The sequence below is a fragment of the Phalangium opilio genome, unplaced genomic scaffold, assembly GCF_054372755.1.
Source record: "Phalangium opilio isolate 3A_F unplaced genomic scaffold, DU_Popi_V2 ptg000329l_1, whole genome shotgun sequence".
Taxonomy (NCBI): Eukaryota; Metazoa; Arthropoda; class Arachnida; order Opiliones; family Phalangiidae; genus Phalangium; species Phalangium opilio.
In genome coordinates, this window is record NW_028324226.1 from 7,044,393 (window position 1) to 7,062,558 (window position 18,166).

The 18,166-nt window shown below is 36.3% G+C and overlaps 3 protein-coding genes across 3 annotated transcripts; 1 reads left to right on the forward strand and 2 right to left on the reverse strand.

Moving 5' to 3' along the window:
- Positions 1-365: 365 nt before the first annotated feature.
- On the reverse strand, positions 366-1,249 carry LOC149610604 (telomere repeats-binding bouquet formation protein 2-like). The gene is made up of 3 exons (XM_089859043.1): positions 1,138-1,249; positions 980-1,061; positions 366-909 (listed from the first exon to the last, which is right to left on the reverse strand). The coding sequence occupies exons 1-3, from the start codon at positions 1,247-1,249 to the stop codon at positions 771-773; spliced, it is 333 nt and encodes a 110-aa protein (XP_089715169.1). The 3' UTR covers positions 366-770.
- Positions 1,250-1,696: 447 nt separating this feature from the next.
- On the forward strand, positions 1,697-3,982 carry Membrin (golgi SNAP receptor complex member 2). Its single transcript, XM_089859042.1, has 2 exons — positions 1,697-1,939; positions 3,303-3,982. The coding sequence occupies exons 1-2, from the start codon at positions 1,697-1,699 to the stop codon at positions 3,696-3,698; spliced, it is 639 nt and encodes a 212-aa protein (XP_089715168.1). The 3' UTR covers positions 3,699-3,982.
- Positions 3,983-6,167: 2,185 nt separating this feature from the next.
- LOC149610606 (isocitrate dehydrogenase [NADP], mitochondrial-like) lies at positions 6,168-17,967 on the reverse strand. Its single transcript, XM_089859041.1, has 8 exons — positions 17,749-17,967; positions 10,277-10,371; positions 10,082-10,186; positions 9,203-9,568; positions 7,922-8,058; positions 7,593-7,844; positions 7,316-7,519; positions 6,168-6,737 (listed from the first exon to the last, which is right to left on the reverse strand). The coding sequence occupies exons 1-8, from the start codon at positions 17,846-17,848 to the stop codon at positions 6,659-6,661; spliced, it is 1,338 nt and encodes a 445-aa protein (XP_089715167.1). The 5' UTR covers positions 17,849-17,967; the 3' UTR covers positions 6,168-6,658.
- Positions 17,968-18,166: the final 199 nt, after the last annotated feature.

An 18,166-nucleotide genomic window follows, 5' to 3' on the forward strand; every position in this document is an offset into this window, starting at 1 on the left:
AATTCAGGTGACCCAGTGGGTGTACTTCCTATATTAGCAACTCGTGATAGAAAACACCCAAGAAATGAACCCTGATTCGGGTTAAATTTAGAGTACACTTCAAATCTAACTGTAAATAAGCCAAGATTGAAGTTTATATTACAAAATCTCACGATTATCAGCGCCCCCGGAAAGACAATTTTACTGGGCAATAACTTTCGGTTTTATATTAAACTTTTTAGTGTTTTCTAGCCCATAGCGACCCGCACCTCCGCCCAAATCCATTTTAAACCTGCGGGAACGCGCCCACTATTTCACATTTTGTTAATCTCAGTTGTTAAAGGAATAATTCATGACGATATAAATATTTAAACTATAAGAAACCACAAATAACAGGCGACTATTTGCTCCGCCATTTTCCAAAATGGCCACAATTTTCAACATATAACAGCATAACTTCGTGCACCAACGATTATGCGGATTGATATTTTTTTATTAAAGCAGTGACATCAACCTTATATTTTTACATTTCAGGATTGCGTCGATTTTTGTCGAAGTATCTTTATTATTTTTTTAACCACACCTTGCTCGTGATTTGGTTCCGAAAGCTCCAAATTTTAGGAAATGAACTTAACATTGTTTAAAAATCTATAGTATTATTTTGAATACACTAGAAGAATAGATTTTATTGTGTAGTAAAAAAAACTTGAAAATTATTATATGGAAGCTGATTGTTTGCTTTACAATTTACATTTTAACAAAGTTTCAAGACGATTGTAATTAATGCACTGTCACAGACATTTGTGAACTTTGATTTCAAAGGGTCCCAATGAAACTTTTCTCATATTTCCAAGGGCTAGGCAAACTTTAATGTACTGAGGGTGAAATATAGTTGAGTGATTTCTAAAGTAAATGATACTTCTAGAAAGCCTAAGATATTAGTTAAATGTATAGGTTAGCTTTAATTAAATTAATTAACTCATACAGTAGTTTAACCTACATAGCAGTATCGTCACTATCTGGGTCAGAACTAAATAAAAACTGCGCATTTTCAGCGCTACCAAAGCTACCACCGTTGTTGACTGTAATTATGATAATTCCTTGTTCTTAATTTGATAATTGTTTTATTTTAACAATATAAAGTTGGTAAATACTTACCCCATAATTGTTTAAATTCTTCGTCTACACTAGAAGAAAAACACGCTGACAAATTTTTAAAAAGCCCTCCACCACGAACAGAGGCGTCCATTTTATTCCTGCCTCGGTACATGTAGTGACATCTAGGAATGAACCAATGAACGAACTCGATGAATGTTGGACTTCCGGTGTTACAATTCACATCACATTCACATCCGGTATGAAATTAGTTCAATGTTAGGTTGTGTCTTTTAACTTCAACTATAATTAATTAAATGTTTAAGATAGTTTGCCGGTGTTGATCTCTCAACCAAAATTAGGGTAAATATATATATTTTTAATCGAACTATGTCACAAATAGGTTGTTATTTTTGAGAATTTTAAATATTTAATACTAAGTATTTGACCAAGGCTTAAGTAAATTACATCACTTATGAAACCATTAAAAGTTGGTTTTGCTTTTGGATGACGTGGGATTTGTTTTGATTTTGTATAGAATGTAGAATCTTCAATTCCATATGTTACTTTGATTTTTATTAGATAATATATCAATTTAAATTGTACATTTTAAGAAAAAAAAATGGAACCTTTGCATCACCAAACTAAATTACTAGTGGAGGAGGTCCACATTTGTTTCGCTAAACTCGAGAAATGCCCTCTGAATGATTCTCACACTTACGAAAACGAAATTCAAGCTAGGATTGATCAAATATTTAGTAATTGTGAAAAGTTAAACATTCTTGTCAACAAAGAACCACCGGATCGTAGACCATATTCCAGAACTAAGATTGAACAACTGAAATATGACTGTAAACATTTACAGGTAAAAAGAAGTCTTATTCATTCTAAGGGTTCATTTCTGGCTGGGGTTGGAAATATCGGCTAGTAAAGGGAATCTTTTTAGCCAAAGGCGTCTATTGCAGCATGTTTTAAATGCTTTTATTCCTCATATATTGCGTTTGGAAGCCATAATTGAAGTTGGTAGGCCTACATCTTATCTAAAGTTGCTGTTAGTTCTTTTCAAACATTTCAAAAATCATCAGTATTGTTTTCTTAGACAGAAATTTGATTACTTTTAATTTTGCGATACCATTGTTGGTTTTTCATTTTTTGTTTATTGCTTTGAGGGTAATTTGACTCATTCTGCTTAAAATAAACGGAGACTCATATTGAGATTAGAACTCTAGGCATTTCATAGATAATGTGCACTAAAGGGGCTAGAGAAATTTCCTGTCTCGTTTCTTAACTTTAACTGAGCGTCTGAGCTTTAGGGTTGCCAGTGAGTGTCTCGTGTTCAGAATGATTTGAATCAATCAGTTGTAAATAATGGGTGAACAGGGTTCATACAAAACTGGAAAAATCAGGGAAATAAACAGTTGACACCTCAGGGAAATTTGCGTCAAACCGGCGCCGAGTAATTAAGCAACTGTTCGTGAACATTTCCTTTATACGGTTAACATTACACTATACTTTGGAGGCTCATAACTCTGGTTATATTAGAGATACGGGGATGTTCTTTGAGTATGTTATAGTCCTATTTGCCCCCCCCCTTCCTTCGTTAACATTTGCTCCATATTATACTCCATATACGGGAAAAACCTGGAAAATTATTGGGAAAAACCTGGTATATATGATCTCAGGGAAATTTGTTTTCCAAAAGTTGTATGAACCCTGGGTGAATTGCATTTACAAATGACTGACAAGGTTGTTGTGCAAATTTGAACTCCGAGAAACCCAAAAGTTAGAACATGAAAAACAGAGAAAAAGTCAGGGAATTTATTGGAAATATTTTATCATAGAAAAGTTATTCAAGTTGCTTTTTAATTGGTCAGATAATTACAGGGAAATCTTGATATAATAACTACATACAATTTCCAACGTAGTGCAGGAATGCTTTCACAGTGTGTCTTGCAGTATCCTGTTTATGTTCCCTTCATGCTGGACCCCTTATTTGCACCCCTTAAGCTAGAAGTGGACCCTCTCTATAGATAGTTTTCACACATGGAGGATTCATACCATTTACACCAGGAAGCCGGGCTATCTGGAGGACAAAAGCAGACGGGTTTTTGTCCGCCAGATAGCCCGGCTTCCTGGTGTAAATGGTATGAATCCTCCATGTGTGAAAACTATCTATAATCCGATTAATTTGCCTTCATTTCAAAATATTTATTTCCAAAATGAAATAGGCAGCACTGCGAAATGTACAACATAAAAAACTAGCCAAAGAGCAGGAAATGAGGGATAGGGAGGAACTACTTTCTAGAAAATTTGCTCCCAACGACCACGATACGTCAATCATGATAGATCACGCCTTGCAACACAACACTTCCCTGCAAAATTCAAATCGGGGAATCGACGAACTAATCGGGAGTGGAACTAATATTTTAACTAATTTGAGGGACCAAAGAGAAACTCTAAAAGGGGCGCATAGAAAAATTTTGGACGTAGCTAACAGCCTCGGTCTCTCCAACACGGTCATGAGATTGATAGAGAAGCGTGCCTACCAAGACAAGTACATTTTGTTCGGAGGGATGTTAATTACGTGTATCGTCATGGTTTTGGTTGTTAAATATATTATGTGATTAAACGCGCCAGAAAAAAACGTATTATTTAGAAACCATTTTTCTTTCACGGAACTGTGGAACTGTTACTATATTATGACGTAACGGTTAATTAAATAAAAAATTATGGGATGTTAACGTCGGGTGTCCCCTTTAATATCAAACGTTCCAAAAACCAAATTCCTTAATTTTCATATTATCATTGTATATCTCAAAGTTTAATTATAAACGTGGGCGGTTGAATTTAAAAAAAAAAAAAGAGAAGCGTTTTTGTAATTTCAAGAAAAATAAATTTTAAGAATAAAGCCTAAGGCCTCTATATTAATTATATAGAAACCTAATATTCTAAAAACAAACCGGAAGGTCAAATTTTTAATTTATTTAAAGGAAAAATGATATAGAACCCCTGTGTTTTATCAATTAAAATTAATTTTAATAACTATCAAAATGTTAATGATTAAAAATGTCTTCTTCCATTTTAAAACTTGATAATAACGCTGAATAGAGATGTGAGTCGGTAATTTACCGTCCGTAAATTACCGATTTATATCTTACCGTAATTTTAAAATGGTAATCTACCGGTAAATTACCATCTTACTGTAATTTTAAAATGATAATCTACTGGTAAATTACCATCTTACTGTAATTTTAAAATGGTAATTTACCGGTAAATTACCATCTTACTGTAATTTTAAAATGGTAATTTACCGCGGTAATAAGCCTGTGAAAGTATAAAACACCATAAGTTACGGTAATTTTTGTTATTCCAAAATTTTAATCGGTAATTTACTGGTGATTTTTCGGTAATTTATCGGAAATTTACTGGTGATTTTTCGGTAATTTATCGGAAATTTACTGGTAATTTTTCGGTAATATTTCGGAAATTTACTGGTAATTTTTCGGTAATATTTCGGAAATTTACTGGTAATTTTTCGGTAATATTTCGGAAATTTACTGGTAATTTTTCGGTAATTTACTGGTAATTTTTCGGTAATTTACCGGTGATTTTTCGGTAATTTACTGGTAATTTTCGGTAATTTACAATTTTTCAAAATTGCTGTAATTTCACATCTCTAACGCTGAATCACACGAGTGTGGACTCCTAATTACAAGACTATAGCAATCAAAGCTAGAAATGGTAGTATAAAGGAAACTGCATGTTTTGAATATTTTAGTGTTTCAATCACTAGATGCCATTAGTGTCGTCATGTCATCATTCTCCATACAAGAATAGTCAGCTACTACACTGCTCCAACTTTCTCGTGATGTTATACCCTCGTTATCTTTTGGCGACCATATTGGAAGTCTTCAGCTCAGGCCATTTCATTTAGACTACCAAAATCGATGTCAAGTCCCCATAGCTCCTCCCCTCTCAGTACCACTATTATGCTCTAGTTGGGCTAATGATTAGTCACAAATATCAGACCCCCTTGAAAATGTACATTGTTTTCCCTTATTTCAAAAAAAATCAATGGCAGAGCAATATGAAGAAAACCAAAAGTAAATCGAGCCATCAAGGGACAGACACTTTGAAGGCTGCATAACCGCTTTAAAGGGATTGTAAAGTGGTCGGCGGACCATTGAATTTCTTTTTTTAAAAAAACTCACCGGACCCATCCTCCCCTCTCTTGTGATTGGTTGTGATCCGCCCTGCTTCGGCGTTTCCCCAGTTCTGACCCGCGAGAGTTCAAGACCCCCGCTGCGTTTGCTAGAAGGAAAGACTTTCGTTTTGCTCCCCCCCCCCGGGGTTGTGACGTCAACAACGACGTTTTCAAAAAATATTTCCAACGGTCCGCCGACTTCTTTAGAGTCCCTTTAAAGGGATTGTAAAAAAAGCATCGGCGGCTGTATAAAAGTTATCTTAAATACGTCAGAGGCACCACGTGACGCCAAGGTACAAAGACTATAGAGCTATTTCAGAGGGGGTAATTGCTACGTCACCAATGTTTTTTGCCCATAGAGAAAACCATCATAAAATGGCCGCCCTACACTCAAAGGCAGTCCCAATTTTCGTAGCAGACGAAATTTTTCCCCCACTGAAATAGCTCTATACATGGAAAGGGACTGGACCCCCTAGTCCTTTTTTTCCCCGCGAGATTATAGCGCCAGTTCCCTGAAGTGGTATTTTTTGAAATAAAACTATCCACCACTCTGGGAAATAAAGATATTTTTTAAACTAGTCCTTGGGACCAGTGACCCCTCTAGTCCCTGAAATAATTAACTGGTCTCTTAACTGGTCCCAGCCTTTGTTCTCCAATAGATTTGCAATCAATAAACTGGTCCCGAGGACCAGTAACCCCCACTTTTTGAATTAAAAAAACTACTCCAAGCAATTAATAAACTGGTTTTGGACCAGAGGAAGTGTGCTATTTCCCAGCCTGCTATCCACGCCTTGCCTTAGTCTCGTGTCTATGACGTATTACAAATAATTTGTGCCCACCCGCTTAGGTCTTCTTTACATTCCCTTTAACCATAGAATTAAAGAGTGAGTCAAACAAATTAAATTCCTTTTATTTATCAGCTAAAGTTTAATTAGAATTAAATATAATGCGCCAGAAATTTTCAGTAATTTAACTTATATGTTAACTATTTACACCTTTTACAATTTGTATAATACCGGTAGAACTTAATCAAAGAATAATAATTTAACTTTGCTTTAGCTATTTAAATATAAGGAAAGTACCGGGCTACCGGTGAAAAGTTACAAAGACTCGTCACCATCTACAACTCCCTTAAAGAAACACGCAATAAATCAGATGTTGTTTTCGAAGACTGTTGATTTTAAACCATTATTTCTTTTTTATTGCGAAGCCCTTTAAGTTTAGAAAATTAGTCAGCTGACCAGTAAAAAAGGAAGTTATAGCGAAAGTGTACAGTGAGTTGACTTTGTAACTTAAAAAAAAAAAAAAAAAAACATGGTGCCTTAATTAAAAAATAATAAATTGAATAAATTGGCGGTAACTAAATAAAAATTCCAGGGGTTATTTAATTGCTTTATCAAGATTCTTAGCTATAGCTTCTAAAAAGTCCATAGTGTACAAATAATCGCCTTCTTTCACGCTGTAAAAAGAGGGGTCTTATTAGTGTCACGAGTAGGGATCGGGTTAACAGTGGTGTGCGAGTCCCCTTCTTTTGGTTTCAAGGGAAATAAATAGTTGACAAAAACCTCAGGGAAATTTCGAATTTTTAGCAAAATTCAGGGAAATCAGGGAAATTTGCGTCAAACAGGGGCCGAGTAATGAAGCTAAATTTTCGTGAATATTCCCTCCATAGGATTAACATTACACTATACTTTGGAGGATCATAACACTGGTTATATTAGAGATAGGGGGATGTCCTTTGATTATGTATTAGTCCTATTTGCCTCCCCCCTTCCTTCGTTAACATTTGCTCCATAGGATACTCCATATAGGGGGAAAAACCTGGAAAACTCAGGGAAGTATATGGGGAAAAAACCTGGAAATCTCAGGGAAATTTGTTTTCCAAAAGTTGGATGAACCCTGTAAAGCTACTCGAACCTTTTTCTAGTCTTCAATATGATGTTATCGAGTAGAGTACTTGGCTCAATACTCTAACTTAACGAGTACTCGCACGCCACTGAGGGTTATGCGCTTATAAATCAAGATTGATAATCATACTTCTTAATTCCATGTATGCAACCGGCTAAGTCCTTGGTCATTAAACCAGAATCGACTGTATCTACGCAAGCCTTTTCAAGCGCGTCGCAGAACCTCTTTAGTTCTTGATTTCCGTCTAATTTGGCACGATGTTCCAAACCCCTTGTCCACGCGAAAATACTGGCAATGGGGTTTGTACTTGTGGATTTACCCTTTTGGTGTTCTCTGTCAAATTTAAAAGATACACATGTGTATCGCGATTCAAAATTTATTTTGAAAGGGGTGTTAGATAACATACCGGTAATGTCGGGTGACTGTACCATGTGCGGCTTCAGATTCGATGGTCTTGCCATCGGGGCAAACCAAGACACTGGCCATAAGACCTAATGATCCGTAACCTTGAGCAACAATATCAGATTGAACATCTCCATCGTAGTTTTTGCAAGCCCAGACGAAACCACCCGTTGATTTTAACGCTTGAGCTACCATGTCGTCAATAAGTCTATGTTCGTACCAGATACCGAGGGCGTCGAATTGGGATTTGTAATTTCTTTAATGGGAAGAAGTGTAGCCATTAGTTAGAGTTATAATTGTGGTTTGATAGTGAACTGAAAAATGGGTAACTACTTCTCATAAATGTCTTGGAAAATATCTTTGAATTTGCCATCGTATTTCTTGAGAATGGTGTTTTTCGTACTGAGGTATAGCGGCCATTTTTTGGTAAGGGCGTACTGAAAGCAACTGTGAGCAAATCCAGTGACCGACTGCCAAGTAAAATTAAATTGTTTAGTTACGTGGTTTACTTTAAATAGTTTAATTTCGTCGTTTTTAGCGAGGGGGTAGATACTTGAGAACTCAGGTGTACAATATGTCTTGAACTCCATGCACTGTCAAAGCTGAACTCTGAGTTCCGAAGGCTTTGAACTCAATGCACTGTCAAAGCTGAACTCTTGAGTTCCGAAGGCTTTGAACTCAATGCACACTGTCAAAGCTGAACTCTTGAGTTCCGAAGGCTTTGAACTCAATGCACTGTCAAAGCTGAACTCTTGAGTTCCAGAGGCTTTGAACTCAATGCACTGTCAAAGCTGAACTCTGAGTTCCAGAGGCTTTGAACTCGATGCACTGTCAAAGCTGAACTCTGAGTTCCAGAGGCTTTGAACTCGATGCACTGTCAAAGCTGAACTCTGAGTTCCAGAGGCTTTGAACTCGATGCACTGTCAAAGCTGAACTCTGAGTTCCAGAGGCTTTGAACTCAATGCACTGTCAAAGCTGAACTCTGAGTTCCAGAGGCTTTGAACTCAATGCACTGTCAAAGCTGAACTCTGAGTTCCAGAGGCTTTGAACTCAATGCACACTGTCAAAGCTGAACTCTGAGTTCCGAAGGCTTTGAACTCAATGCACACTGTCAAAGCTGAACTCTGAGTTCCGAAGGCTTTAAACTCAATGCACACTGTCAAAGCTGAACTCTGAGTTCCGAAGGCTTTGAACTCAATGCACTGTCAAAGCTGATCTCTGAGTTCCGAAGGCTTTGAACTCAATGCACTGTCAAAGCTGAACTCTGAGTTCCGAAGGCTTTGAACTCAATGCACTGTCAAAGCTGAACTATGAGTTCCGAAGGCTTTGAACTCAATGCACACTGTCAAAGCTGAACTCTGAGTTCCGAAGGCTTTGAACTCAATGCACACTGTCAAAGCTGAACTCTGAGTTCCGAAGGCTTTGAACTCAATGCACACTGTCAAAGCTGAACTCTGAGTTCCGAAGGCTTTGAACTCAATGCACTGTCAAAGCTGAACTCCTTTGAACTCAGGTGTACACAGAGATCCAAAGCGTCTACCCCCTCGGTTTTTAGTCTCATCAGGGCTGGACCCCATGCCTACAAGATCCCGTAATTTTGTCCGATCGACTTACCGCTTCAGTGTTGTACATTCCCAAAACCATTCCAGGGTCCTTAAAGTTATACAGATCAACTCTTTCAGGTGGAGAACCATCCTCTGGGGTAAAAACCATTTCGACTTTGCCTGGTTTGGGTATAAGCATGTCTGTGGACTTATACTGGTCACCGTAAGCGTGTCTCCCTATCACAATTGGTTGGGTCCAGCCAGGTACGAGTCTGGGAATGGTTTTGCATATAATTGGTTCACGGAACACAGTTCCTCCTAGAATGTTTCTGATCGTTCCATTAGGGGAAGGCCACATTTTCTTTAAGTTAAATTCCTTAACTCTAGCTTCATCCGCCGTTATTGTGGCACATTTGATACCGACATTGTGTTTAATCTTGGAATAAATGAATAAATGAATAAATTTTAAATTAAAATTAAAACCAACATTGAATGGAATTAGAAGGGGATAATAGAAGAAGGATGACACTCTGCATCCAGCTCTTAATACTTTAGTTATGTAACATGATTCTTCCCAGGCGAGGGATCCCTTTTTGTTTGCTTTCATGCTCATCAAACTTCAGATGGGCATCGCACCGTGATAGGGTGAATTCTATAAATTTTTGGTGCTAAATCCCTAGCAATCAACCCAGAAACCTTGATTGTCTTGATGTGGGACAAAAATCCACAAGCGCATGCGCCTTGGCAAACAGTTAAGCGCTAAAAGAGTAATGACGAGGGAACTATTTATCGCGTATGTGATTCGGTTTAGTAACCTTGCTCCAAATGTTAAGGGATGTTGAGAAGAATCATGTTACAATTACCCCGCTTTGTGCTGGTACACTTCTCTCGAAGAGAAGTATTATATATGCTTCTGATAGAATTTAATATTAAAAAAAATTTTAATTACAATTGCGTGTGCTGCATCGTAAGTTACTTGATCATCTGTTTGGTCTCGGTTTGGTAAACCCAAATCATAGTACAGAATATTTAATTTCAAATAAGGAAAAATTAGCTATTAAATAAAAAAATAAGAGAGAAAATTTTAGCGCAGTTTTTATTTTCCTTAATGGAGATTTAAGTTAAGTTAAAGAATTATGTTCACCCTTTCTTTAATTTTCTCCCAAATGACTCTTGTCATTTCATCTCCATCCAAATCGACAACGGGGTTGGCCACCACGATTCTCTTATCAGTTGCATCTAAATAAAAGCAATTTATACCATAAACATTACGGGATCCTGATATTAATGTACGCAAGCCTTCAAGCAATATGCAAATGGCTCGAGTTAAAAGATAAATTTGTTTATAGAACAAGAAAAAAACCAAAAACTATTTTTATTGCCTTCTTATAACAAGAATTTATTAATTATAAATATTTTTGCGAGTAATTTTATCCTTGCTATTTCGTGAGAATTTAACTTAAGGGTTAGAGTCGCCTTAATTTTTTTATTATGTTTTTAAAGTTAATATGTTGCAACTAATTGAAAAATAAATATCTTTCATAATAAATTTATTTTTATATAAGTCGATTTCGACCTTTTATTTTGAGGGAATTTTTCTATAATTCTGAAGTCGTCATCAGTAGCACCTTACGCTTAAAATTTAAACCCCCACGAAAATTTGCCTCATAATAAAGAATAATGTTGATTAATTTAATTAACCTTGAAACATTTTTCAATATTAGAAATACCAAAAATGCCTCAAATACATCGAAGTATAGAAAGTATCTATGTTAACCATAAGATATGTTCCATAAGTTTGTCACTGGTTACTGCGAGCTTGTCATGAAGTGACGTAGGTGAAACGTCATAGATCCTCGTAAAGCGACGCCTGGTGAGGCGCTGTCAAAGGCTTAATACAGACTAAATAAGAAGATGGACTCCGAAACGAGTGTAGGACTTCAATTCTCGCTTGTCGTTCTCGAACTAGCTCGAGCTGTAAGTCTCTAGCATTAATTACGAAGTATAGGAAGTGTCATACTTATGGAAGGAACATATCTTATAAACTTATGGTTAACGTTATTCAATATTCTTTGACCAGTTTTATGCAAATTTCGGTCGATTCAAAGCTGCTGACAGATGAGATACTAAATTGCGATAAACTTATCAAGATAGAAAAACTTCGAAAAATATAAAGAAGGGTTTTAAATTTAGCACAGAAAATCCGATATTAGGGCAACCAAAAATAGTTGCAAGAATCTAGTAAGTTTATAATTTGACTGTACATCTATGACGTCAGTACTCGGATAAAATATCAATTTGATATGCCAATTTGTCAAGTTATGCTGCGTCAGAGCTATAAGTTTCATCCGAATGATATATCACGTTTATACATTTTAAATTGAATAATCACACAGAAAAAAAAAAGAGTTCATTAAACCATTGATCCTTAAAGAGTGTATTTTTACAATACGTGCACTCCACCCAAACCAGTTTCAAAAACCCACTTTAAAATCCAGATAAATTATTAGAAAAATAAAAAAAATAAATGCTTTTAAAACTTTCCTATGGGAGTTATCATTTTTTTGGGACAGATTTGGAACATAGGACCACTCTCAACCACTTCAATACGTCCCCCCTCTTATTGTTTCATAAGAAATTTAAGCTGAAGTTCAAAATATTCTTTGAATACGATCAAAATGGGAAACAGCTGGTTGGTGGTGGTGGGTTGGTAACTCGCTACGTTGCGTATTTTTCACTATTTTCCGAAGGTCTGGTAGATGTTTAAAACCTCTTCAACGTATACGCTTACATCTGGGTTTCATTGGGAAAAGATTAATTCGAAACCCATTTTAAGACAGCTTTAGCAACTGTATCTTCTTGACATCAACAAGAATTTAAAGGGAGGGTGAACTACATTGTATGGAAAAGATCAGAGTACTCAGAATTTGTCCGACTTTTCGGCATCATAATGCGACGTATACGCTTACATCTGGGTTTCATTGGTAAGAGATGAATTCGAAACCCATTTTAAGACAGCTTTAGCAACTGTATCTTCTTGACATCAACAAGAATTTAAACGGAGGGTGAACTACATTGTATGGAAAAAGACCAAACTACTCGGCATCGTAATGCGAAAATAATGTTGAAATGAATCGTAATAGTTTTTTCAATTGTTACTTGAATGTTCAATGGTCTTATTAATTTCTGCATTAAATAATATAGGGTTTTTAAAGGGCAGGGGCATACCTCCGAAATCTCAAACTTTCTGTGCGCACTACCCATTTTGCATATTTTTAAGTTTTAAATCAATGATTTTTTGTTGGCAAATATTATTTTATAATAGGATTTAGTAAATTATTGTAAATTCTAGGGTGAAATAGTTTAATTGCTTGGGATATTTAGAAAATAAACAAAAGTCTACAGTTGTGTAAAAAATATTTTCTAGTTTACCCAGAAATTAACCTTAAATACAGGGTGTTCCAAAAAAGGGTGGTAGGACCGACGTTCCATGTGTTCTATGGGTAATTTTGAGCGTAAAATGTTCTATGACATTTTTCCCAAGGGACACCCTAAACAAGTTATAACAGATGACCCCTAAATTAAATTAGCAATAATTAAATTTATGGAGCCATATGTGAACACTCCCATCATAACGGTGGCTATTTGGGGAAAAAATATATAGAACAGTTTCCACTCAAAAATATAAATTGAACCCACTATACTTCGGTCCAACCATCCTTTTTGGAACACCCAAATAAGTAATTTTTATGATATTAAATAAGAAGACTCAGTGCGAGATAACCTATATCATAAGTTTATAAGATATGTTCCATAAGTATGACACAACATATACTTCGTAATGCTAGATACTGAGAGCTAGTTGGAGAACGACGCTCGGTTTAGCAGTCCATCTTCATATTTAGTCTGTACTAATTAAGCCATTGACAGCACCTCACCAAGCGTCGCTTTACCTCAAATCTATGACCTACGACACTTCATGTCAAGCTCCAGTTTGTAACCAGTGACAAACTTATGGTGAACATATCTTATGAACTTATGCCTATATCAGGGCTCCCACCAAAATCTCAAAAATAAATAGGGGAAAAAGGGACTTTTCACGATAAAAATAGGGTAAAATAGGGACCTAAATTCTAAAAGTAGGAACCAAAAAGGGACCACTGGTAAAACAAAATGATATCTATTCTGTGAAAATATCACAAACAGTTAGGAACCTATTACTCTTTTCAATTTTTTCGACGAAATAGGATATATTTCTGACTTTCTTTTGTTTATATTCTTATTCTAAGGGAGCGGTAGGTAACACTTGATACTGGCTCTAATGTATAAGGAAGGTTTTTTTTTGATTAGATGTAACTATTTTCGTATCATGTTTACTGTTTTTTAAAAAATCCACTGAACTAGAATTTGGACCTTTACAGGGCTCGTACAAAATTTTTGGAATGAAATTCCCTGACTTTTCCAGGTTTTCCCTGACTAACTTGAACAAATTTCTCTGACCATTTGCAATAACGTACATGGCGAACATATATGAAAACAAGTCTAAATTCAGTCGAATAATTTTTGCACGAGTTGTTGTTGTTATAAAAATTAGCCAATTTATTCGTTTAAATTTAACATTAAGTAAATCATAAATAACCGGAGCGAGCGAAGCGAGCTCCGCAAATTTAGGGGTCTGGTCAAATCTCAGACAAGACATTTTCAGGTCACCCTTATACTTTTTGTGAGGTTTATAAAAATAGGGTGATTTAAGGACCGAATACCAATTTTAGGGTAGATTAAGGACCTTGTAGGAAAATAGGGACTTTAGGGACTTTTAGGGACCTGGTGGGAGCCCTGCTATATATACATATAATTATCTAATTGTAGGGCTAAATATACAAAAAAGGCCAAGAACATTCTGGAATCATCTGCGGCTATCCCTTTAAACACGCTTTAAATTATAAAATCTACTGGCGAAAACTTGATACTTTCCCTCGCTTTGCCTTTAATTAAAAAGTTGATCTCTAAGTTCTTTCGCTAAAAACACTTTCGAGGTTTCACTTAGAAACTCCGTTAGCTATGATCTTTGTACATGTTTTAAAGTAGATGTATACTGAAGAAAGTTGCTTTGCCTTGACTACACTTTCTACCGTAATAAGTCACTGTAGCTAAAGACGTGTACAAAATAACAAACACGTTCTGGCTGGTTCAATCATAAGTTCATAAGATGTGATCCATAAGTTACCGAGAGCTCGTCGTAAAGTGACGTATATAGGGGAAATGTCATAGATTCTCGTAAAGCGACGCCTGGTGAGGCGCTGTCAAAGGCTTAGTACAGACTAAATTGGAAGATCTAAGTCTGCAGAACCGCGTGTAGTAAATTCTCACGTTGTTCTCGAGCTAGTCAAAGGCTTAAGTACAGACTAAATAGGAAGATGGAAGTCCTGCAAAACCGCGTGTAGTCAATTCTCGCGTTGTTCTCGAGCTAGTCAAAGGCTTAGTACAGACTAATTATGAAGATTGACTGCAAAACCGCGTGTAGTCAATTCTCACGTTGGTCTCGAGCTAGTCAAAGGCTTAGTACAGACTAATTATGAAGATGGACTGCAAAACCGCGTGTAGTCAATTCTCACGTTGGTCTCGAGCTAGTCAAAGGCTTAGTACAGACTAAATAGGAAGATGGAAGTCCTTGCAAAACCGCGTGTAGTCAATTCTCACGTTGGTCTCGAGCTAGTCAAAGGCTTAGTACAGACTAATTATGAAGATGGACTGCAAAACCGCGTGTAGTCAATTCTGGCGTCGTTCTCCAACTAGCTCTCAATATGTCGCTAGCATTAGTGACATACTTATGGAACATATCTTATAAACTTATGGTTGAACCTATGCTCCTATAATTGTTTAAATAAACTCAACTCAGTTTATCATAAACAAATAATAACTACGCTATAATTTGTTTTTCTAATGTAACGCCACGTTATTAAGTTAGTTCTGTGTCAATGTTTTGAGAGATTGGCATAAGGAGGTAATTAGATTTCTATAGTTATAATATCAGTCTAGGGTTAGGTTGGTATGAAAATTAATGGAATGGCTCTAGCTGTCATAAAAGTTCGACCTAATTATTATCGATGTTAGCAGGGGGAAAATCCGACCATAAAAACTTCGGTTTTAATTGAAGTTCAGTGGCAGCGACGCAGATTAGATAATATTAAATAAATGTTTCTTTCGAAATTTTAATGAGGATAGAAAAATATAATATTATAAGCCCTTTTTATTGTACTCTTTTTAGTATCTTGTCATAGTTCTGGGTGAGATAAAAAGTTACGGATAAAGCGGCTTACGTAGAACCACCCATAAATGTAATTATTCAGAGGGGTCTAACATTATCATTTTTAGATTACTTTCAATATTTAAAATTTAATTGTCGTCACGGATGTCGAAATTTTGTCATAAATTTTGCTATTTGATTAAAGGAATTGAATTGTACTTTGATATATATATAAAAAACACTGGTCAATTGTCCAGGGGAGTTCTTAAATGATGGTTGAAATAATTTAAAATTGTCGTAAATTTCGGAATAATAAATCAAAAAAATTATAAGTTTAATTTTATAAAAATTTATATATTTTGATCAATACCTTAAAAGAACGGCCTTTTTCTAATTATAAAAAGGAAAAATATAAAAAAATGAATGACCTCTTATTACAAAATATTAGCATTTAATTAGGCTTAAAAACGAGGTCTACTGTGGCGTCTGCTAGCCCGAACCTCTTACCCCTACCAGTCTGGGAAATAGCAGTGCACTTCCTCTGGTCCAAAACCAGTTTATTAATTGCTAAGACTAGTTTTTTAATTCGAGAAGTGGGGCTTACTGGTCCTTGGGACCAGTTTATTAATTGCAAATCTATAGGAGAACAAAGGCTGGGACCAGTTTATTATTTCGGTCACTAGGGGATCACTGGTCCCAAGGACCAGTTGACCCCTACCTCTCTCAGCCTCTGAGAATTCAACCAAAGCCGTTGGGGTAAGAGGTTCGGTTTAGCAGACGCCACTAAACCAATGGCGGTTGGCGCAGCAGTCCTTAATTGTTTTTAAGACTAATTAAACACAAATTATTTTGTAATAAGAGATTATTAATTTTATTTTATATTTAGTTAAAGGTCGTTCTTTTAAAGTATAATGTTATGTTACCTTAATTTTTCCTTAAAATTTTTTAAACCTTAATCTATCAATGAATTAAAAAAAGACCCCTCAAAGTAAAACTGTACCAAATGTCCGACCCTCAACAAATGGCGTGTTCTTGATTGTATTAATGGTTTATCAGATTTTGTAAGGCGCGCTGTATGTGTATGGGCATTCCTAGGCGTAGAACTTATCGCGTCGCGTTTCAAGGATATCAAAAGGTTGAAATTAAAGTAGATCGAGAAATATAAATCCACAGAATTAGTTTTCATGGTCATATAAAACCAACTGTAGAGCGTTCAGGGTTTGGTAAAACTGTCAACCACGAATAATAAAAATATTCTATTTCGGAAAAAGTTTGAAAACTATTTTCACGCAGTTTTATAGTGCTTGTCAATGACCGGGAGATATGAAGTAGATTAGCACGAAGTAATTATAGGCAATGCTCCATTAATTGTTGCTAGAGCCAAAGAGCCACGAGGTCTGAAGTTACTCGCAAATTTATTTCATAAAATAAATGTTTAACTAACTATCAGCATATCCACGTGTAAGCCTTTATAAACCTAACATATTAATCAAGCCAAGGACATCAATCATTTCCGACTAGAAGAGTTATCGCTAGGATGTGGAAAATAAATAGAAAATCAATATTTGACAGTAGTCTGTCGGAAATAACTGTAAATGGAAATAACACGCAATTTCTCATAGATGACTACAGATTGATATCTTCTAGTTAATCTACTTCCGATTAGGACCCATTTCCTGCCCCGACATCACTTCCCTTCCTAACGCCAAGTTCCTTCCATGTATTGTAATGCAAAAGCGTTTTACAAAAGGTACGGTATTAAGGGTAAAAGTGTACCCCTATGAGGCTTAGTGCCAGACCAGACGCCATTCAAAGGACCTAACCCTACATTTGTAAAGAGGAAATCTTCAAACCAAGAAAATTCTTTGGATTTGGTGAAGTTTTAATTGGCTCACTCGTAACTCTTTCTTCTAGAGAAAGGTACATGCTTACGGACACGTGACGTACATTGAATCGCGCATCTTTCAGAAACTGGCGCCAAAAAGTGCCACCCAACTAAAATTTAGTTTCCGGACATAATGGTCCTTGAGGCAATTACTACATTCATTGACCGACCCAGTAGTTTCCATATTCAAATATAGAGAATAATTAAGACCGAGCCACGCATACGCGATTTGAAAGCTTTTGCAACGTTCGTAATACGTGACAATAATGAAAATGGGCCGAAAATTTATTCATTGATGATGTTACTTGAGATTGAGAGTTTGGGGTTAACGATACGCTTCCGCGTCTCAGTTCACTCCAAAGTGACATGGGTAAAGAGTATAGGAAGCCGGGTCCTCAGGGCACATGCCTTAATCCCTTAAAGCGCGCCGAATTCGCGCTTTTTCCGAAGCCAAGGCTTAGAAAATTAAAATGATAATACTCACAACGACGTCTTAGTTGAACTACGGCTGAATTCCTCAAATTGACGGATTCTTTCGCCGGAAATATACATAATTTCGATACTTTAGAGAATAAACCGGCCATGCTTTCCGATTGTACCAAAGACTGTTGAATTTGTACAGAGAGGATCCGAAAATTGACAGTTTCTGATAGTAGAGCGGCGATGAAAATGGTGTGTGGTCGGGAATGGTCGCGGTCCAATCCTGTTCGAAAACGTATAAGCTTGCGTAACGATTTAGTAAAGGCTGGAGAGGAATAGTGGCCCGTGATTGGTTGTATTGTAAATGCCGGATTTTTCCCCCTCCCGTTAGAAAAGGGGGGAAAATGCGGCAAAAGAAAAAAAGAGCGCGCTATCGCTTGCCAAAAGTGCGCGCGATGTGAGTGACTTAGGAAGGCTTCATC